We start from the raw sequence: 14,154 nt of genomic DNA on the forward strand, positions 1-14,154 counted from the left end.
TTCCTTTGGTTTAAGCTTTCTTCATTTGTATGAAGAAAACTTGATACAGTATGGTTAATAGATAGAAATAGTTTTGCATTCATAAAATGATTATAGATTTTTTTTCATTAAAAAAAAGCCTTTGACCAGAGCATACTAAATATTTTGTATGAGTAGCATAAATTAAATGTCCCATAAATGTATATGTACTATACTAGAAAGAAAAAGTTCATTGGATTTTAATTTATTGTAATAATTTTAATCTCGTCCAGATTAACGGTTTTATTCTGTTCAGAAATATTATAGTACTTCGATTAAATCGTCAGTGTCTACACTGGCTTTAAAATATATAAGATAATCTATGTTATGTACTTAACAGTTACGTAACGTGTTATAGCGATTTTGTTTGACAATTTGTCTGCAACTTGCTCGATTCCTTGTTTGTTAGTTTGATGGAAATGTTTGATACGACAGACATTGTAATGCATGAGCGGTCGACAGTGAGTGATAATGATTTTAAGGCTTTTGTTGTTGAGAGTAGATTTAGCGTGAACGAAAACGGACGGATAACGTCAAATAAGTAATGGTTTTATAGCGTACAATCGAACGATATGATAAATGGTAACTATAATTATATAGGCGGGACTAAGAGACAGCATTTGCCTGTTGGAAACAACATTAGTCAAGCAATTAATGAGAATATATTTTCTAGATATATAGCTTTTATTTTGAGGCCACATAAATTCATTGATAATAATAATTATTATTTAAAGAATATATAATATTATATTTTCATTAAAAGGTTCATACTTCTAACCCTCCTGTATACGTCTGGCACATTGTCATGACCAATAATATTTACTACCTATATATGTAATGATCTACGTGGTGTGTAACTTTCTCTCTCTCTCTCTCTCTCTCTCTCTCTCTCTCTCTCTCTCTCTCTCTCTCTCTCCCTCTCTCTGCCTATCTCTTATCTCTTTTTTTTGTTTGACTAATGTAAGGAAATACATATATAAAATACAACCGTTTTCGTTCACAACGTCCATTAAAACCTATGAATGTCAGTAATTAGACATTTAATGTTAGAAGCAAGCAAGCAATGATAGTATTAATGTGTGCCAGGTCGTGAGGTTAGAGGCGTGGAAGGCGCGCGTGCTGGGCCGTTCGCTCAGTCGCACCACCTCCTTCGAAGACGACATCGAAGATGACGATAAACTAAACCTAATCCTGCGGAGGGAATCCTCGACATCGCTCGACCACATCAGAAAGACTACGTAGCACGCATTACATTCGTGGAACTTGACCGTATATGTTTTTTTTATTTTTTAAATGAATTCTCCTTACCTTTATTGATCGCGCAGCTTTCTTAACTATTGTACTTATTTATTGTATGTATAATGTATATTTACAAATCACATACACATAGTTTAAATACCAATAAAAATGACATTGGTAACTATTTTATTGTACAATCTCTAAATTTTACTTAAATTGTTGCTATCCCTTTCTACGTCATATGATGATAGACAGAGATAGTAATATGTTATAGCTATGAAATTAATTTAGTTTATAATCTGTGGACAGCAGAACGCGCATCATATAATGTTTTTAATGTAAAGTATAATTTGACGATAAATTAACGTTTTTATGTGTATATTTGCAAGTTGAATGTATGCGCATGCATGTGTGTCTATATGTATAAATATTATTGCTTGTGTTTGTCCGTCTGTTGACGGTTTCAATATTTATTTTTTTCATATGTTTTTTTATTTAAATCATTGTAAAATTGTGATGAAAGCAAAGAGCCTATTTTATTACGTACAACTAAAACAAGTTCCGAAGAAATCTTCTGTAATATTGTGGTCGTAAAATATTTTCAACTTTAACTAAGTAAGGCAACTTATTTACTACGACGTCATTTTTATATATTTATATAAAATTGTAGACATTTTCATGTTAGTCGATTACGATAAAGTATTTCACAAGATTTGATAACGAACTAAGTATAAAATATATATATAAATATATCATTGAACGGTTTCTTGTGATAATTTATTTTAATTCAATTATAAAATCAATTATTTGATTGTTTAATAGAAAATAAATCGTTAAAGAAATAAACAAAAAATGATATATATATATTTGTTTATTTTTACTTAGAATCGATCAAATCTCGAGACGTTTCTAAACAAACTGTAGTCTGTAAGAATAAACTAGGCTAGGGAGACAGCAATAGCATGTTGTCTCTGTCCTATCGTGTAGACATTATAGTCGATAAAAACATTGATAAATAATTTGATATCTCAAATAACCTTAATTGGATTTAACCGTAATTAGTCAATTTGAAATCGTACTAGACTAGCCGCAACTCAGGTCCGACAATACAACTTAGGTTATTTATATATTTAGATAGGGTCGCATTACAAATGAATCACAACAAACGACCCAACTTCATTATAATGGAATGCATTGGTCACCAAACGTTGGCCAGTATTTTCAACGCGTTCTTAGCTTTGACAAACTATATAGACATATAAATGATCGAAGTATAATTCAATCGTCGTTAAATCAATAAGTCTGATTTAATCGCCTTATTAAACAAAATGCGCCGAAAGCTGATTTTATTGTACGCAATCCCTGAATCAGCGTCACTTTATACTGTATGCCGATATAGAGGCTGAGTGAGCCAGTATATTATCATAGATACTCAAGGCGATGCAATAACCAATCAACATTAAATTTTAAAAAAGGAACAGATCTTCAATAATATCGCCATTTCTTTCTAATGTGCAATGTTAAAAAGAGAAAGACTGATCCTGTCGGGTGAACAATTCAGTATTAGGATTGTCTACAATAGAATCGGTCGTGTAAAATAAGTAGCAATACATACAACTCGCTTACTAATAAGTTAGAATTAAAATGTTTCAATTAAAATAGGCATTCATAGTATCTTGTTGCGGCTAATCTTTTAAGTGAAATGTATTCAAAGTAATGCACGTATTTCTCTAGAAGTTTTTCATTGTTAGATTAGTGTTTAATATCGTTTGTACTCTCTTAGTCTAGACTAACAATAGTGTCCAATTCCCGATGCCAAGTTTATAGATCATTATCTTATTCTCAATTTATATTTCCGAACGAATTTAGAAATCCTAATTATATATGACGGTAGTCATTAAATCTAGTTATTTTGTTATCGAGTAATTTAATCGAAATTCGCTCTGAAAACGAGTTTACTTATTTTTTTTTATATCACAGTTATCAAGTTGCCTATGTGATCGGTTTTTTTATTGCCAACAAATAAGAAGTAAATTGTCTTTAGACAAACTTGCAAATTTGACAATTTAAAATAATGACCGTTAATTATAAAACGGTGACAAAGAACAGTTGACGCGTTTTTTTAAAATATTTTCAAACAAACGGTATTATTGTTCTCATATGAGTATTTTTCTTTTTTTTTTCAGTATTAATATATAATTTATAAGCGTGTTCACATAAAAACTAAATCCTTTATATCATATCTGACGATTATAATAAATTAAATCATCAATTTTAACAATGTGAGATCGTCCTTATAGTGACATTCCATTATGCTGATAATATTATAAGTTGTTGCCTTTATGGTTGTGTGGGTATATGTTGTTTTTAGGATTAGTTTAACGTATTCGTATATATCATTCCTTAGGTCAAGGAATTACAGCAGAAGCGCTCCAATCCGAATTATCTTGACTTTACAAACCACATTGCAAAAATGTGCGAAACACAACAGACTTATATTTTTTTTATTATTATTATAATAAAAAAAACGAATCGCTTTAGTCGTTATTGAATAAAAAATGCCTATATTTTATCAATATGGATTTATTAATTGATAAATATCCAGAATATAATCTCACGACAAACGGATATAAAACCGTCATACTAACATTAAACATGATTGTATGTACTTAGTTAATTATTTACTTGTTGTTTTAGGTTTTAAGTATTTTTTTTTAATATTGAATGTCAATACTCATTTAAGTATGTCCTAAATCCATATACAACATACCATAGATAATTTTTCAAACAATAACAGATTAAAAAAGGCACTCTTTGTGTATTTTGATTGAACGAAATATATACCTTACACCTTATTATTTACGCTCTCTAAATTATATTTTCTTTGCTATTTGGGAATCATATTAAAAATAAAATATCGTCAATTAAAACGTGAAAGCAATAATGTGTTAATATATTTTTGTAGCCACCAAACATTTTACGTGTAAGATTCATAAGTATTCTAGAAGGAAATGCACAGCTTAACCAAATAAAAATTCTTATTCCCTTTGCGTAAAGTAAAACATCATTTATTATGATCACTAATATATTCATCGTTATCTCTTATTTCGAATTTTAAAATAATCTTAATTAAGCGAAAGTATTTTATTTATAATAAAATAATAATAGAATACATTTTTTTTGTAGTAACATTTTTAATAAATAAAATAAGTACGAAATTAATCGTTCCAGCGTTATGAATGTATCTTCTTTGGCAGTTATTATTTATAATTTGTATAATTTAATTGTTAATTAAGAAATAAAAATTATGTCAATACGAAGAAATATTCCCCAGATATAATATATTTAAAAGCGTATTATATTTTATAGTTTTATGTGAATTTATTAGAGATTTTATGTATAGATTTTTTTTTATGATTGACATATAATTTCTTTCTAGCGAAACGTACGTGCAATAGCAAAATGTAATTAATTTATAAATATTATTGTATTGTATTCATTTATTTGTTAAGACATTTTAAAATATTGGTCTCGAATTACATTTTAATTGAACCATCGCTTGAGTTAATCAATACTATCAAATACTCTTCGAAGTAAAAAAATATAGAAATTCTGCTGTACACATACTTTTACCATACTACTATGGAAAGAACTTCAAAAAGGAGGACTATGTCGAATTTTCTTTGTTTTGCCTATAACTTACTATGAACTTTTCATTTTCATCATCATACTTATAAATAATATTTAATTTGAATATACTTGTGTAACTTCTATATATTTAAAACTGATCATACCACATTCCTTCCTTACTTACCTTACTATAAACCTTTTACTTTTTTCCCTTATAAACATTATACAAAATAGTTCAATCCTTGATTTCCTTTGTAAAATTCAATAGTAATAATTTCAAAAAAAAAAACAGTGGCGTTTTCTATATTTGTTCACTTCGAAACTGATTAAAAATGTGACATTATATTTTGATTTCTATTATTTTTATTCGCAGTTATCGTCGTTATCGATACCAAGTGATAAATCATTTTATATTCGATTTAGTTGTAACCGTCTTGTAACACGTTTAATGTAATATGAATAATCTGTACCATTAACAAGAGTTCGACTTTTATTCAAAGAATTACCCAAAGACTGTTCTTATTCGGTCAATAGCAGAAACATTGAAGTTTTTCATGTCAGCTGTGAAGTAAATACCAATACTTCACATACGTAAACCAATTGACTTTACGCCGTCATCATATTAATTCGAAAGTTATTTTAATTGAAACAAGTTGAATATAGATGTTATCATAATTATAAGAAAAATAATACTATATTGTTTCCTGTAAGTTGTGTTTATGTAATAGCATCTTGATTATGACAAGGCCTATATTTAATATTGGTTGACATTGATACTACATTAATATGATGATGACGTATTATATTTTGAAATGGGAACTTATATTTTTTCGTAATTATTGGTAAAAGTAGATTCAAACTGTAACCTCGTGTATTTTAAGTAATAAATTACTCTGTTTAATAAAGTGCCTTTTTATTTTTTTGTATTGCCTTGTGTATTTTGTTATCCCTTTATATTATTTATTTACGGCCAGACCCGGTTTCTCATGGGTGCAATGCTGATACTAAATATAATACAGAATATCTTTATATACAACATTCACAGTTTTTTATCATCAGAAAGTACAAATTGCTATAGCCCTTTTGATCTACATTAAATACGCAATGTATTTAAAGTAGAACCTTTACAATTAAGTATAATTGGGTTAGTATTAATGCTGTATTTATCAGTTTTAAGTTGTACACAACTGTGGTACATTATTTCGATAAATTCATCTGATATAATTCTTATAAAACAAATAACTTTGAATTAATACAATTATGAGTTATAGCTCAAAGCAAGGACTTGAAGTGGGCATACAAACATCCTTTTATTGAATTTAAATTGTTTGGTTTGTAATCATGATTACTCACTAATCATCCTTGTAAAAATGTTTCTAGGCCAAAGCCGTTACATATTATAGTTTTATATTGAATGATATCAGTTTGTTTTAATTATAAAATGAAACAAGGAAATAAAAACGTAGTTAATTTATTTTTAATACATCAATAAGTCAAGGCACATTATGTTAATAAATTAATATAATTTGTTAGTTTTTACTTACTACAAAAAGCAAGATTAATAGAATGTTAAATCTACTTATGAACACAAAACTATTTGCAGCGATTATTAGGATTTTAAATTACTCAATATGTCGTCGTTAATTTTTATAAGATGTTTTTTTTATTGAAGACATTTTTAATGTAATAACATAGTAATTAAAATTCGCAAAATACACGTTATAGAATATTTCTATTTAACAATGTTCATTGAACTCAAAAAATATAATATTAAATGTGTAAAGTTACTTGATGGTGACTATTAAGTCGAGAAATTCCTATTTAATGTATTTGTACATAGCTGTTTTATCTTTTGTGGTAGTGTGACACATCTGTGGTCAATATTCGTTAATCACTCATTTTTTTTATAATATACTCAGAAATACTCAATGTTTACCTATTAACAAGTAGATAATTGTACTTCAATGTTAGATATTTCATAAGTTCTTAATAACGTATAGTTACAAGATTATTCTTTATGTTAAAATACTTGTCAAGTTTTTTTTTTTTTAACAACAACAAATTATTCGCTGCAAATATAGTATATAAATTTCTGACAACTTCAAGCCATATTCTTATATTTGGTGAAGAGATTATAAAGCACTCTTAAAGTAGATTTTAGGTCGAGATTCACAATATCTGAAACAATAAGAACATAGAATAATTACAAAACTATGGCAATCTAAAATTAAAAATTAGCACTAACACTATATGTAGAAATTCCTAGATTGTATGTATGTGTTCTTACATTCAAAATCTTAGTCATATTGATGACCTCTTGTGTTTATGTAATTTCTATTACCACTTTTTAATTCTAACATTTTACTTAAGAACTAAGACATGAGAAAACACAAAAAAGTGACAATTTTAAAACATAACTGTATGTTAAACTTTTTTATTAAATAAAATTTTAGTAAAATAACTTAAGAAACATTGTATTATTTACCTTCAGGTCTTGCTTTTGGCTTTGCGAGCCCCACATCCTGCATCAGTTCAAAGGCAAATGATACATTGTGCACCTTCTGATCAAAGTCTTGAGGTGTTAAGTGGAAGTCATACAGTGGTACAAAAAATCCTTCCAGTAATCCCATCAAGAGGCAAAGGTAGACACCATCATGGAATTGAGTGTCGAGGTCCATAACCTCCAAGTTCACTTTGCTGAGGTGTTTGTTTACAAATGTGATGAGTGACTAGAAAAAATAAAAATAGTTACATTAAGAATATTTCAAAAAAAATCCAGAACATTTATTGCCTTCTAACATACATGGCATATAAGACCAATGATGCTAATAAAACAATAAAAATAAACATTGTTGAAAATTAAAAACGAATGTGTTATTCCTCAGACAGATACAGATTCTAATTGGACCTACCTTCTTGACAACCTGCAATTTGTCTGGGGCGTGATCAAACAACGCGTCGAAGGCATCTCGCTCGCATTTCATTCCCAGATCATCATATGTAGTAGTTATGTCCTCCATGTATGTTCTAGAAAATGATAAATACTTTCTCACAAAACAGCTAAAGCAAATAAATAAATAATCGTGCAATGTTTTCCAAAAGAGAGTTCCATAATAATATAAATATATGCTTACCTGTGAGACAGTTGATTAGAGGCATCTTTCTTGACCACTACAACATTCACACTAACATTTTCTGGGAGACGGATTGGTGCTCGGAAATGACGGGCCAGAGCAACAAGCAGATGCAATATTGATACAACATTCTTGGAATGAACTGAATCCACGCTCCATTTCTGAACTGGTTTTGATGTTCCATATAGCACCTAGAGAAAAGAAATACATTTTAATTAACTATGTTTAAAAATGTATCAACTTAAAGAACCACAAATAAGGTTGTTTGTTTTACGTTGGTCTTTCAAAAATGTTTAAATTCATCCTATGTAATAAATCCAAAAGTTTCCATAATCCAATATAAACATAAGCTACTGATATGTATAAGTTATACATATATATTGATGAAACAAAGTTATGGATATTATGAATATATGTAATACTAATATTGCACATGCACACATTTCGTTAGAATTTGTTACTCAATCAAACTATGAAGGATTCTAACAAATATCGCCTTCAAAGATCATTTTATGAAATATTGACTAATTCATGATATCACCTATTATTACCAAAGTTAGTAAAATTTTATTTACTAAAGCAAAGCTACCATAGTAAACATAATAAAAATATATCATTTTTACTTTTAAGTGATATTAAAACAAATTTAAATTCTTTCATTTTTACAATACATTCTCATCTATTCAGTGTAATTCAATTTGTTTTCTTTAATACATAATTGGTACTTAACTATTTGATTATTCAAAAGTAAATAAGGATTTTTTTTGAGATTCGTTAATTTTATTAAAGGACTAAAGGAACTCAAGCTTGAACCCAACCAGCATATTAATATAAAGAAAAGTGTTTTCTTTAATTACTTATAATTTAGTATACAGAGCAAATTTAGCAGTCAGAGAAACTATACATTAAAAATAAAAATGTATGTCTGAATATAGAGGTGTTTATACATTGTTTTCTTTGTTAGCAAAGCACAAATATCATTGCAAGCACAAACAATATGGAAAATATGAGACAAATGAAATCTGAGAATTGAGAAATGTTAAGTTTTATATATTTTAAGTATTGAGTGTTTATTTTAACGACAAACATACCCTATTCACTGCTCTTAAGACCACTGCAAGTTTCTGACGCTGACCCTCCTCAGACTGAGTCACTTCTGGAACATCCAACTTTGTCTCAGTCAACTTCTCCAACAATTTCTGAAGAACTTGCCCATCATAAAGATCTTCACTAATGTCTTTGACAATAATTCTTTGAGCTGCAAGCTCATCGTTAATCCAATCAATCAAAACCTGTACCAGCTCCTTTACTCTAGGATCCTCTAAGCATCTAGGCTCAATAATCGCTCTTTCTTCATTATCATCTGAAACAAAGCCACCATTCTATGAGCCACCTTACCTACAACAGCAGAGAATTTTTTTCAAAATAGGCAAAACATACGCAAACTATATTCCTCAGGCGGGATTTCTGGTGCGGTCGGACTTCCTGGTGAATCTATTGCATATTTTCCCTCAGCTTGTACTTCTTGAACTAAACAAAACATTAATATTTAATAAAGAGTAGAATTAAAAAAAGGTCAAATATGTAACATCTGCAAGAGAATGAAGCTATTAAAATTCAAGGTATGTCAACCTACACACATTACAAAGTAACACAAATCGAAACACATACCTTCCTTTATGCGTTTCTTACGACCGATAGTGCCAATTTTGTCCCAAAATGATTCTTCTTTATCCTCTTTTTTGGGTAAAACTGGTGTCCGGGGAGATTTTGGGCGTGGTGAGGACATTTTAACTTGTGTCTGATGAGGAAAACAGCGTTAATGAATCATCATGTATTTTCAACTCGAAACACTGATATAATAAGTATTACAGTCACTTACATTATTCACTTTTCAGTATACTCACTCTAGTCTCTAATTAAAATAACACAAATAATGAAATAATAAATAAAACTATAAAGGTATACTACTAGGTCAAGTATTTACAATATCTTCATTCTAAGTTTTAATATTCGACCATAGAGTACAGCTATGAGCTAACAAAACAAAGTGTATAGTGTAATATAATGAATGCTACTTTATAAATTATTAACATCTAAACATTCGGCTTAAAATATTCAGTTATTATTATGCAATTATAATGAGCATCAGAAATAATATAATGCTGTTATATTTATTTAGTTGGAATAAGTTCCAAACCGACAGTGGGAATTTACAGGTTGTTGATGTTGTTATTGTTGTATATATTTATTTAGTTATTTTATATGATAATATATCTATCAAAGTTAGACAATTCTATTCAATTTTTATTTTTTCTACAATGTTTAGTTATAATTAAATATCTAGAAATATGAGGGGTACCAGTGATAAACATATAATTTAAAATACACAGAAAAACATTTTAAAAGAGCTATAACATACTTAATTATGTATATTTAATTAATTATAATTAAATGTTCCAGACGCATAATATATGATGTGTAAAATAAATATTATTGTAAGATAAATATGAATAATTATTAATATTTTGAATAGGAAAAGTCGTTTATGAAACAATAACTATGATAAAACTAAACGACCTAACTGAAACCACATAAAGATAAAATACAATAAACAGTATATACCTACTTAGTATTTAAAAGTTTAATTAAACTTAAGTCTTCTCGTAGTTCTCTTACTCTTAACTAGAGTCTGATATGTGTACCTTTGGATATTTATTTTGATTAGTTTGTATTTAATATTCTTTACAAATGATAATGTTTTCACAGAGTATTTGTAACATATCTTAAGGAGAACTCTATTCTAAAAACAAAAACAAAAGGATCCACTATTGAATATTGATTTTTAGTCTGTGGTTAATTTCTCTCTTAACTATTAAATTATACTTTTTCGCGTTCGTCGTTCTGTAATATAAAAATAGTCGGAGACTTATTTCTAATTTATATTAATAACAAATACTAAATAGAGTATCAAAGAAGAGCCGGAATAGTTACTGCTTTGTGTTAGTATTAAAATATTATTTTAATTGAAACAATTTGCGATATTTACTTACTCATAAACCTTTGAGTCCGCGAATGAACATCTGCGTTTTATTGGTTGGTAGACTCATACCTAAAAATAGCAACGAGATTGTATTGCATCACGCGAAGGTTTACAGCGAGTGTGTTCATTTGTGAGTGCTTTGTGTTTACTTGTGTTTCTGTGGTTAAAGGTTTAACATGGAGAAGAGTGCCAATCCTCCGCCATATGGTTGGAATAATGGACACACAATGCAGCCGCCGCCGGCTGCCCCGCCTAGCTATTCCCAAGCTGTTGGAGGAGTAGGACCTTCTAGTCCATACACTCCCCAATACTCTCCATGTAAGTATAAATTTAAAAAAAGAGGCAATAACAATGACCTCAAAATATTTGGAAGCATGAGTAACATGTCCTTGTAACCATTTTAATTTAAGAAAGAAGTGAAGGTGAACTATAATTTAATCACCAATATTATTATTATAAAATAAATATGATATTGAAGCAATGATAACCTTCTTAAACTTAAACTATATTAGCATGAAAACATGTATCATTTATTAAAAAAAAAACCAGTTAAGTTTTAATGTATATTATGTTGTTTTAGCATCAGGGCCAGCTATTGTCACAACAGTAGTGCCAGTGGGTCCACAGCCTACACATATGATATGCCCCAGTTGCCATGCAGAGATGAATACTTACACACAGACAAAGCCAGGACTTATTGCCTATATATCGGGAACAGTTATATGTTTGATGGGGTAATAATATTTCCATACATTCTATTCTTTATTTATTTTATGGTACTTGTACCAAATAATAAATTAATCTAAAGAAGCATTTTTGCCTAATCTAGAAATTATATCTGTTTCAGAGGCTTTTTAGGTTGCTGCTTGATTCCATGCTGTATAGACAGCTGCATGGATGTCCATCACAAGTGTCCCAACTGTGGGGCTTATCTAGGTCGATACAGGCGATAATTTTTTTTTTTGATTTTACAATGAGCCATGGGATTTTTTTACTGCAGCAAGTAATGGTCTATTTCCAAGCACCTCACTATCTATCTACTTTAGACAATAACTGCCTTGTAGACTGACTGTACTGGTGTAATTTTTTTGTCACATCACACTTTGAAAACAAAGAGATGTTTATATTATAAATTAAATGTCCACATCTTTTTGTGTAGTAGATATTACTATTAAGACATACCTGACTAATTAATAAACAAGGTCACTTTAACAAATTGACAAACTGATAACATTGGTTTCTATTGTCAACTATTAATGATAATTTACTAAAAAACAAAATTTTCATCATATATAAATATATACACAAAACCATGCTTATTAATGAGCCAGGTTATTATATTATAAAATGTATTGATATGATACATTTTATCTTAAAATGTTTCACTAAGCCCAGTTTAATGTAACTGAATAGGAATAAGTATTTAATGTTATTAATAAGGTATCTTTTGTGTATTTTTTATAAAAATATATTATGTACAATTTTTATATTTTAGGATTTTGGAATATTTAACTTACAATGTTGATCTTGATGAATTATTTTAAATTATTATGATTTCTCATCCACGATAGTGGTTGTTTTATTTAGTAATTTTATACAAATAATTTAAAAAACTAGGATTAAGATAATGTTCAAATTTAATTTATTTGTTTTTTTTTTGCTTACAATTATATGCTCTTAATTTACAGATCTGCGATTTAAAGTTGTTATGTTCTCTTTAAATCTAGTTAACTAATTTAATAATAATTTTAATTAACAATGTTAAAACCAATGTTTTTATTATTGGTGGAAAATAATATACTATGTATTATCTTCAAAGTTTAGTATTAATATGAAATCTCCTGACGCCACAATATATGTTGGATATGTTACAAATAAAGTTTAAAGATTATCTTTACAAAAAACAAATATATGCAGGTTTTTAATTGAAACCCCTTGTTGTTAAATAAAACTATGTCAGCACTGATTTTTTCGTCCATAGTTTTTTTTATCAACAAGATTTTAATGTCACGATATATGTCTGTGTTTTAAATATTAAATCAATAATTGACCTACATTTTTATTATAAGAATAAAGTACACGTAATTGATGTTTACTACTGCATATACTAGATTATCAGCTGATAGTTTGGTTGTTTAGTCAATTGGTATCGTAATTATTGATGTATAAAAAAATGTGGAATTACATTTGTCAGTTTCTCCTCAGATATAATTGTAACTACAAAATAAGTATCTGCAAACATTCAAACTACAGAAGCTTAACTCAGTAATTAAACTATCAGCTAAAGAAATCCTTTATGTGCACTCTGTTTATCAATGTTTTAAAGACCATACAGCTTTAGCCATCTTTGTGTTCGCTAATGTTATACTACTTTCCTGTGACTAAAAACATAATAAAATAAATTTTAACACTTTGTTTACTTTTTTTCTAGTCACTTAGTTATCATCAACACATTAACCTGCGAGTTTACTTGATTAAGTAACATTAAAAAAAAATTCTAAAATGGAATATTAACGGAAGCAATACGAAGCTTTTATCTGGAGAATTTCGGTTAATTAGCGAATTACCTCAATGCTTATAATAGCGGTAATCAAATGTAAATTTTGTTGTTGTGTTTTCGATCGTTGAACTTGATGAAATAAGCATGGTACACTTTTATATCCCCAAGAACATAATTATTTACTTTTTACCCATGAAAATTTACGTGGTAATGACAAACAGACAAGAAAAGTTAGTAGTTAACTTAAAATAAAATCTCTGTTTTGGTTATATTGATCATACATTACAATTTTAATAAAGAATAAACATTACAATATTTTTTGCGTCAAATATAAAATAATATAGTAATCATATAAGGAATTGATTTGATGATTGATTATCGATTTATTATTTTTAGTTTTAGGAATATTAATGTTTTTAAAATAATAAATGTAATGGCTCATAACATACTACATAGTTAATTATTCCTTCTGTTAAAAATGGTAACGCTTGGCGCTTCAAAGGAATACAAACACTAAAAAATATTTTTCAATTAGTGTAGTAACTGTTTCGAAATATCAGTGATACTTTTAAAAAACCTAAGCCTTTACT

The 14,154-nt window shown here is 28.3% G+C and overlaps 3 protein-coding genes across 10 annotated transcripts in view; 2 read left to right on the forward strand and 1 right to left on the reverse strand.

Annotated features, from left to right (window-relative positions):
* Window positions 1–5,808, forward strand: part of LOC124543254 (ecotropic viral integration site 5 ortholog) — a 52,535-nt gene extending 46,727 nt beyond the window's left edge. For 6 of the 7 annotated variants that reach the window (XM_047121411.1, XM_047121408.1, XM_047121410.1 and 3 more), the window contains one exon: window positions 1,105–5,808. In XM_047121411.1, the coding sequence (XP_046977367.1) occupies window positions 1,105–1,260 (156 nt within the window). In that variant the 3' untranslated portion in view covers window positions 1,261–5,808. The remainder of the gene's footprint in view (window positions 1–1,104) is intronic. The other variant, XM_047121412.1, reaches the window with a different exon arrangement.
* Window positions 5,809–6,342: 534 nt separating this feature from the next.
* Window positions 6,343–10,063, reverse strand: LOC124543257 (beta-parvin). The gene is made up of 8 exons (XM_047121416.1): window positions 9,904–10,063; window positions 9,693–9,822; window positions 9,462–9,551; window positions 9,113–9,384; window positions 8,022–8,212; window positions 7,800–7,914; window positions 7,373–7,616; window positions 6,343–7,065 (listed from the first exon to the last, which is right to left on the reverse strand). Exons 2-8 carry the CDS (start codon window positions 9,808–9,810, stop codon window positions 6,989–6,991), a joined length of 1,107 nt encoding a protein of 368 aa, XP_046977372.1. The 5' UTR covers window positions 9,811–9,822; window positions 9,904–10,063; the 3' UTR covers window positions 6,343–6,988.
* Window positions 10,064–10,858: 795 nt separating this feature from the next.
* LOC124543259 (LITAF domain-containing protein) lies at window positions 10,859–13,479 on the forward strand. 2 transcript variants are annotated; one of them, XM_047121418.1, is made up of 4 exons: window positions 10,859–11,023; window positions 11,234–11,382; window positions 11,645–11,798; window positions 11,912–13,479. In XM_047121418.1, exons 2-4 carry the CDS (start codon window positions 11,241–11,243, stop codon window positions 12,015–12,017), a joined length of 402 nt encoding a protein of 133 aa, XP_046977374.1. In that variant the 5' UTR covers window positions 10,859–11,023; window positions 11,234–11,240; the 3' UTR covers window positions 12,018–13,479. The 2 variants fall into 2 exon arrangements, with proteins under 2 accessions (XP_046977374.1, XP_046977375.1); XM_047121419.1 differs by lacking the exon at window positions 10,859–11,023 and adding an exon at window positions 11,099–11,117.
* The last annotated feature ends 675 nt before the right edge of the window (window positions 13,480–14,154 follow it).

Source organism: Vanessa cardui, chromosome Z, assembly GCF_905220365.1.
Source record: "Vanessa cardui chromosome Z, ilVanCard2.1, whole genome shotgun sequence".
NCBI lineage: Eukaryota > Metazoa > Arthropoda > Insecta > Lepidoptera > Nymphalidae > Vanessa > Vanessa cardui.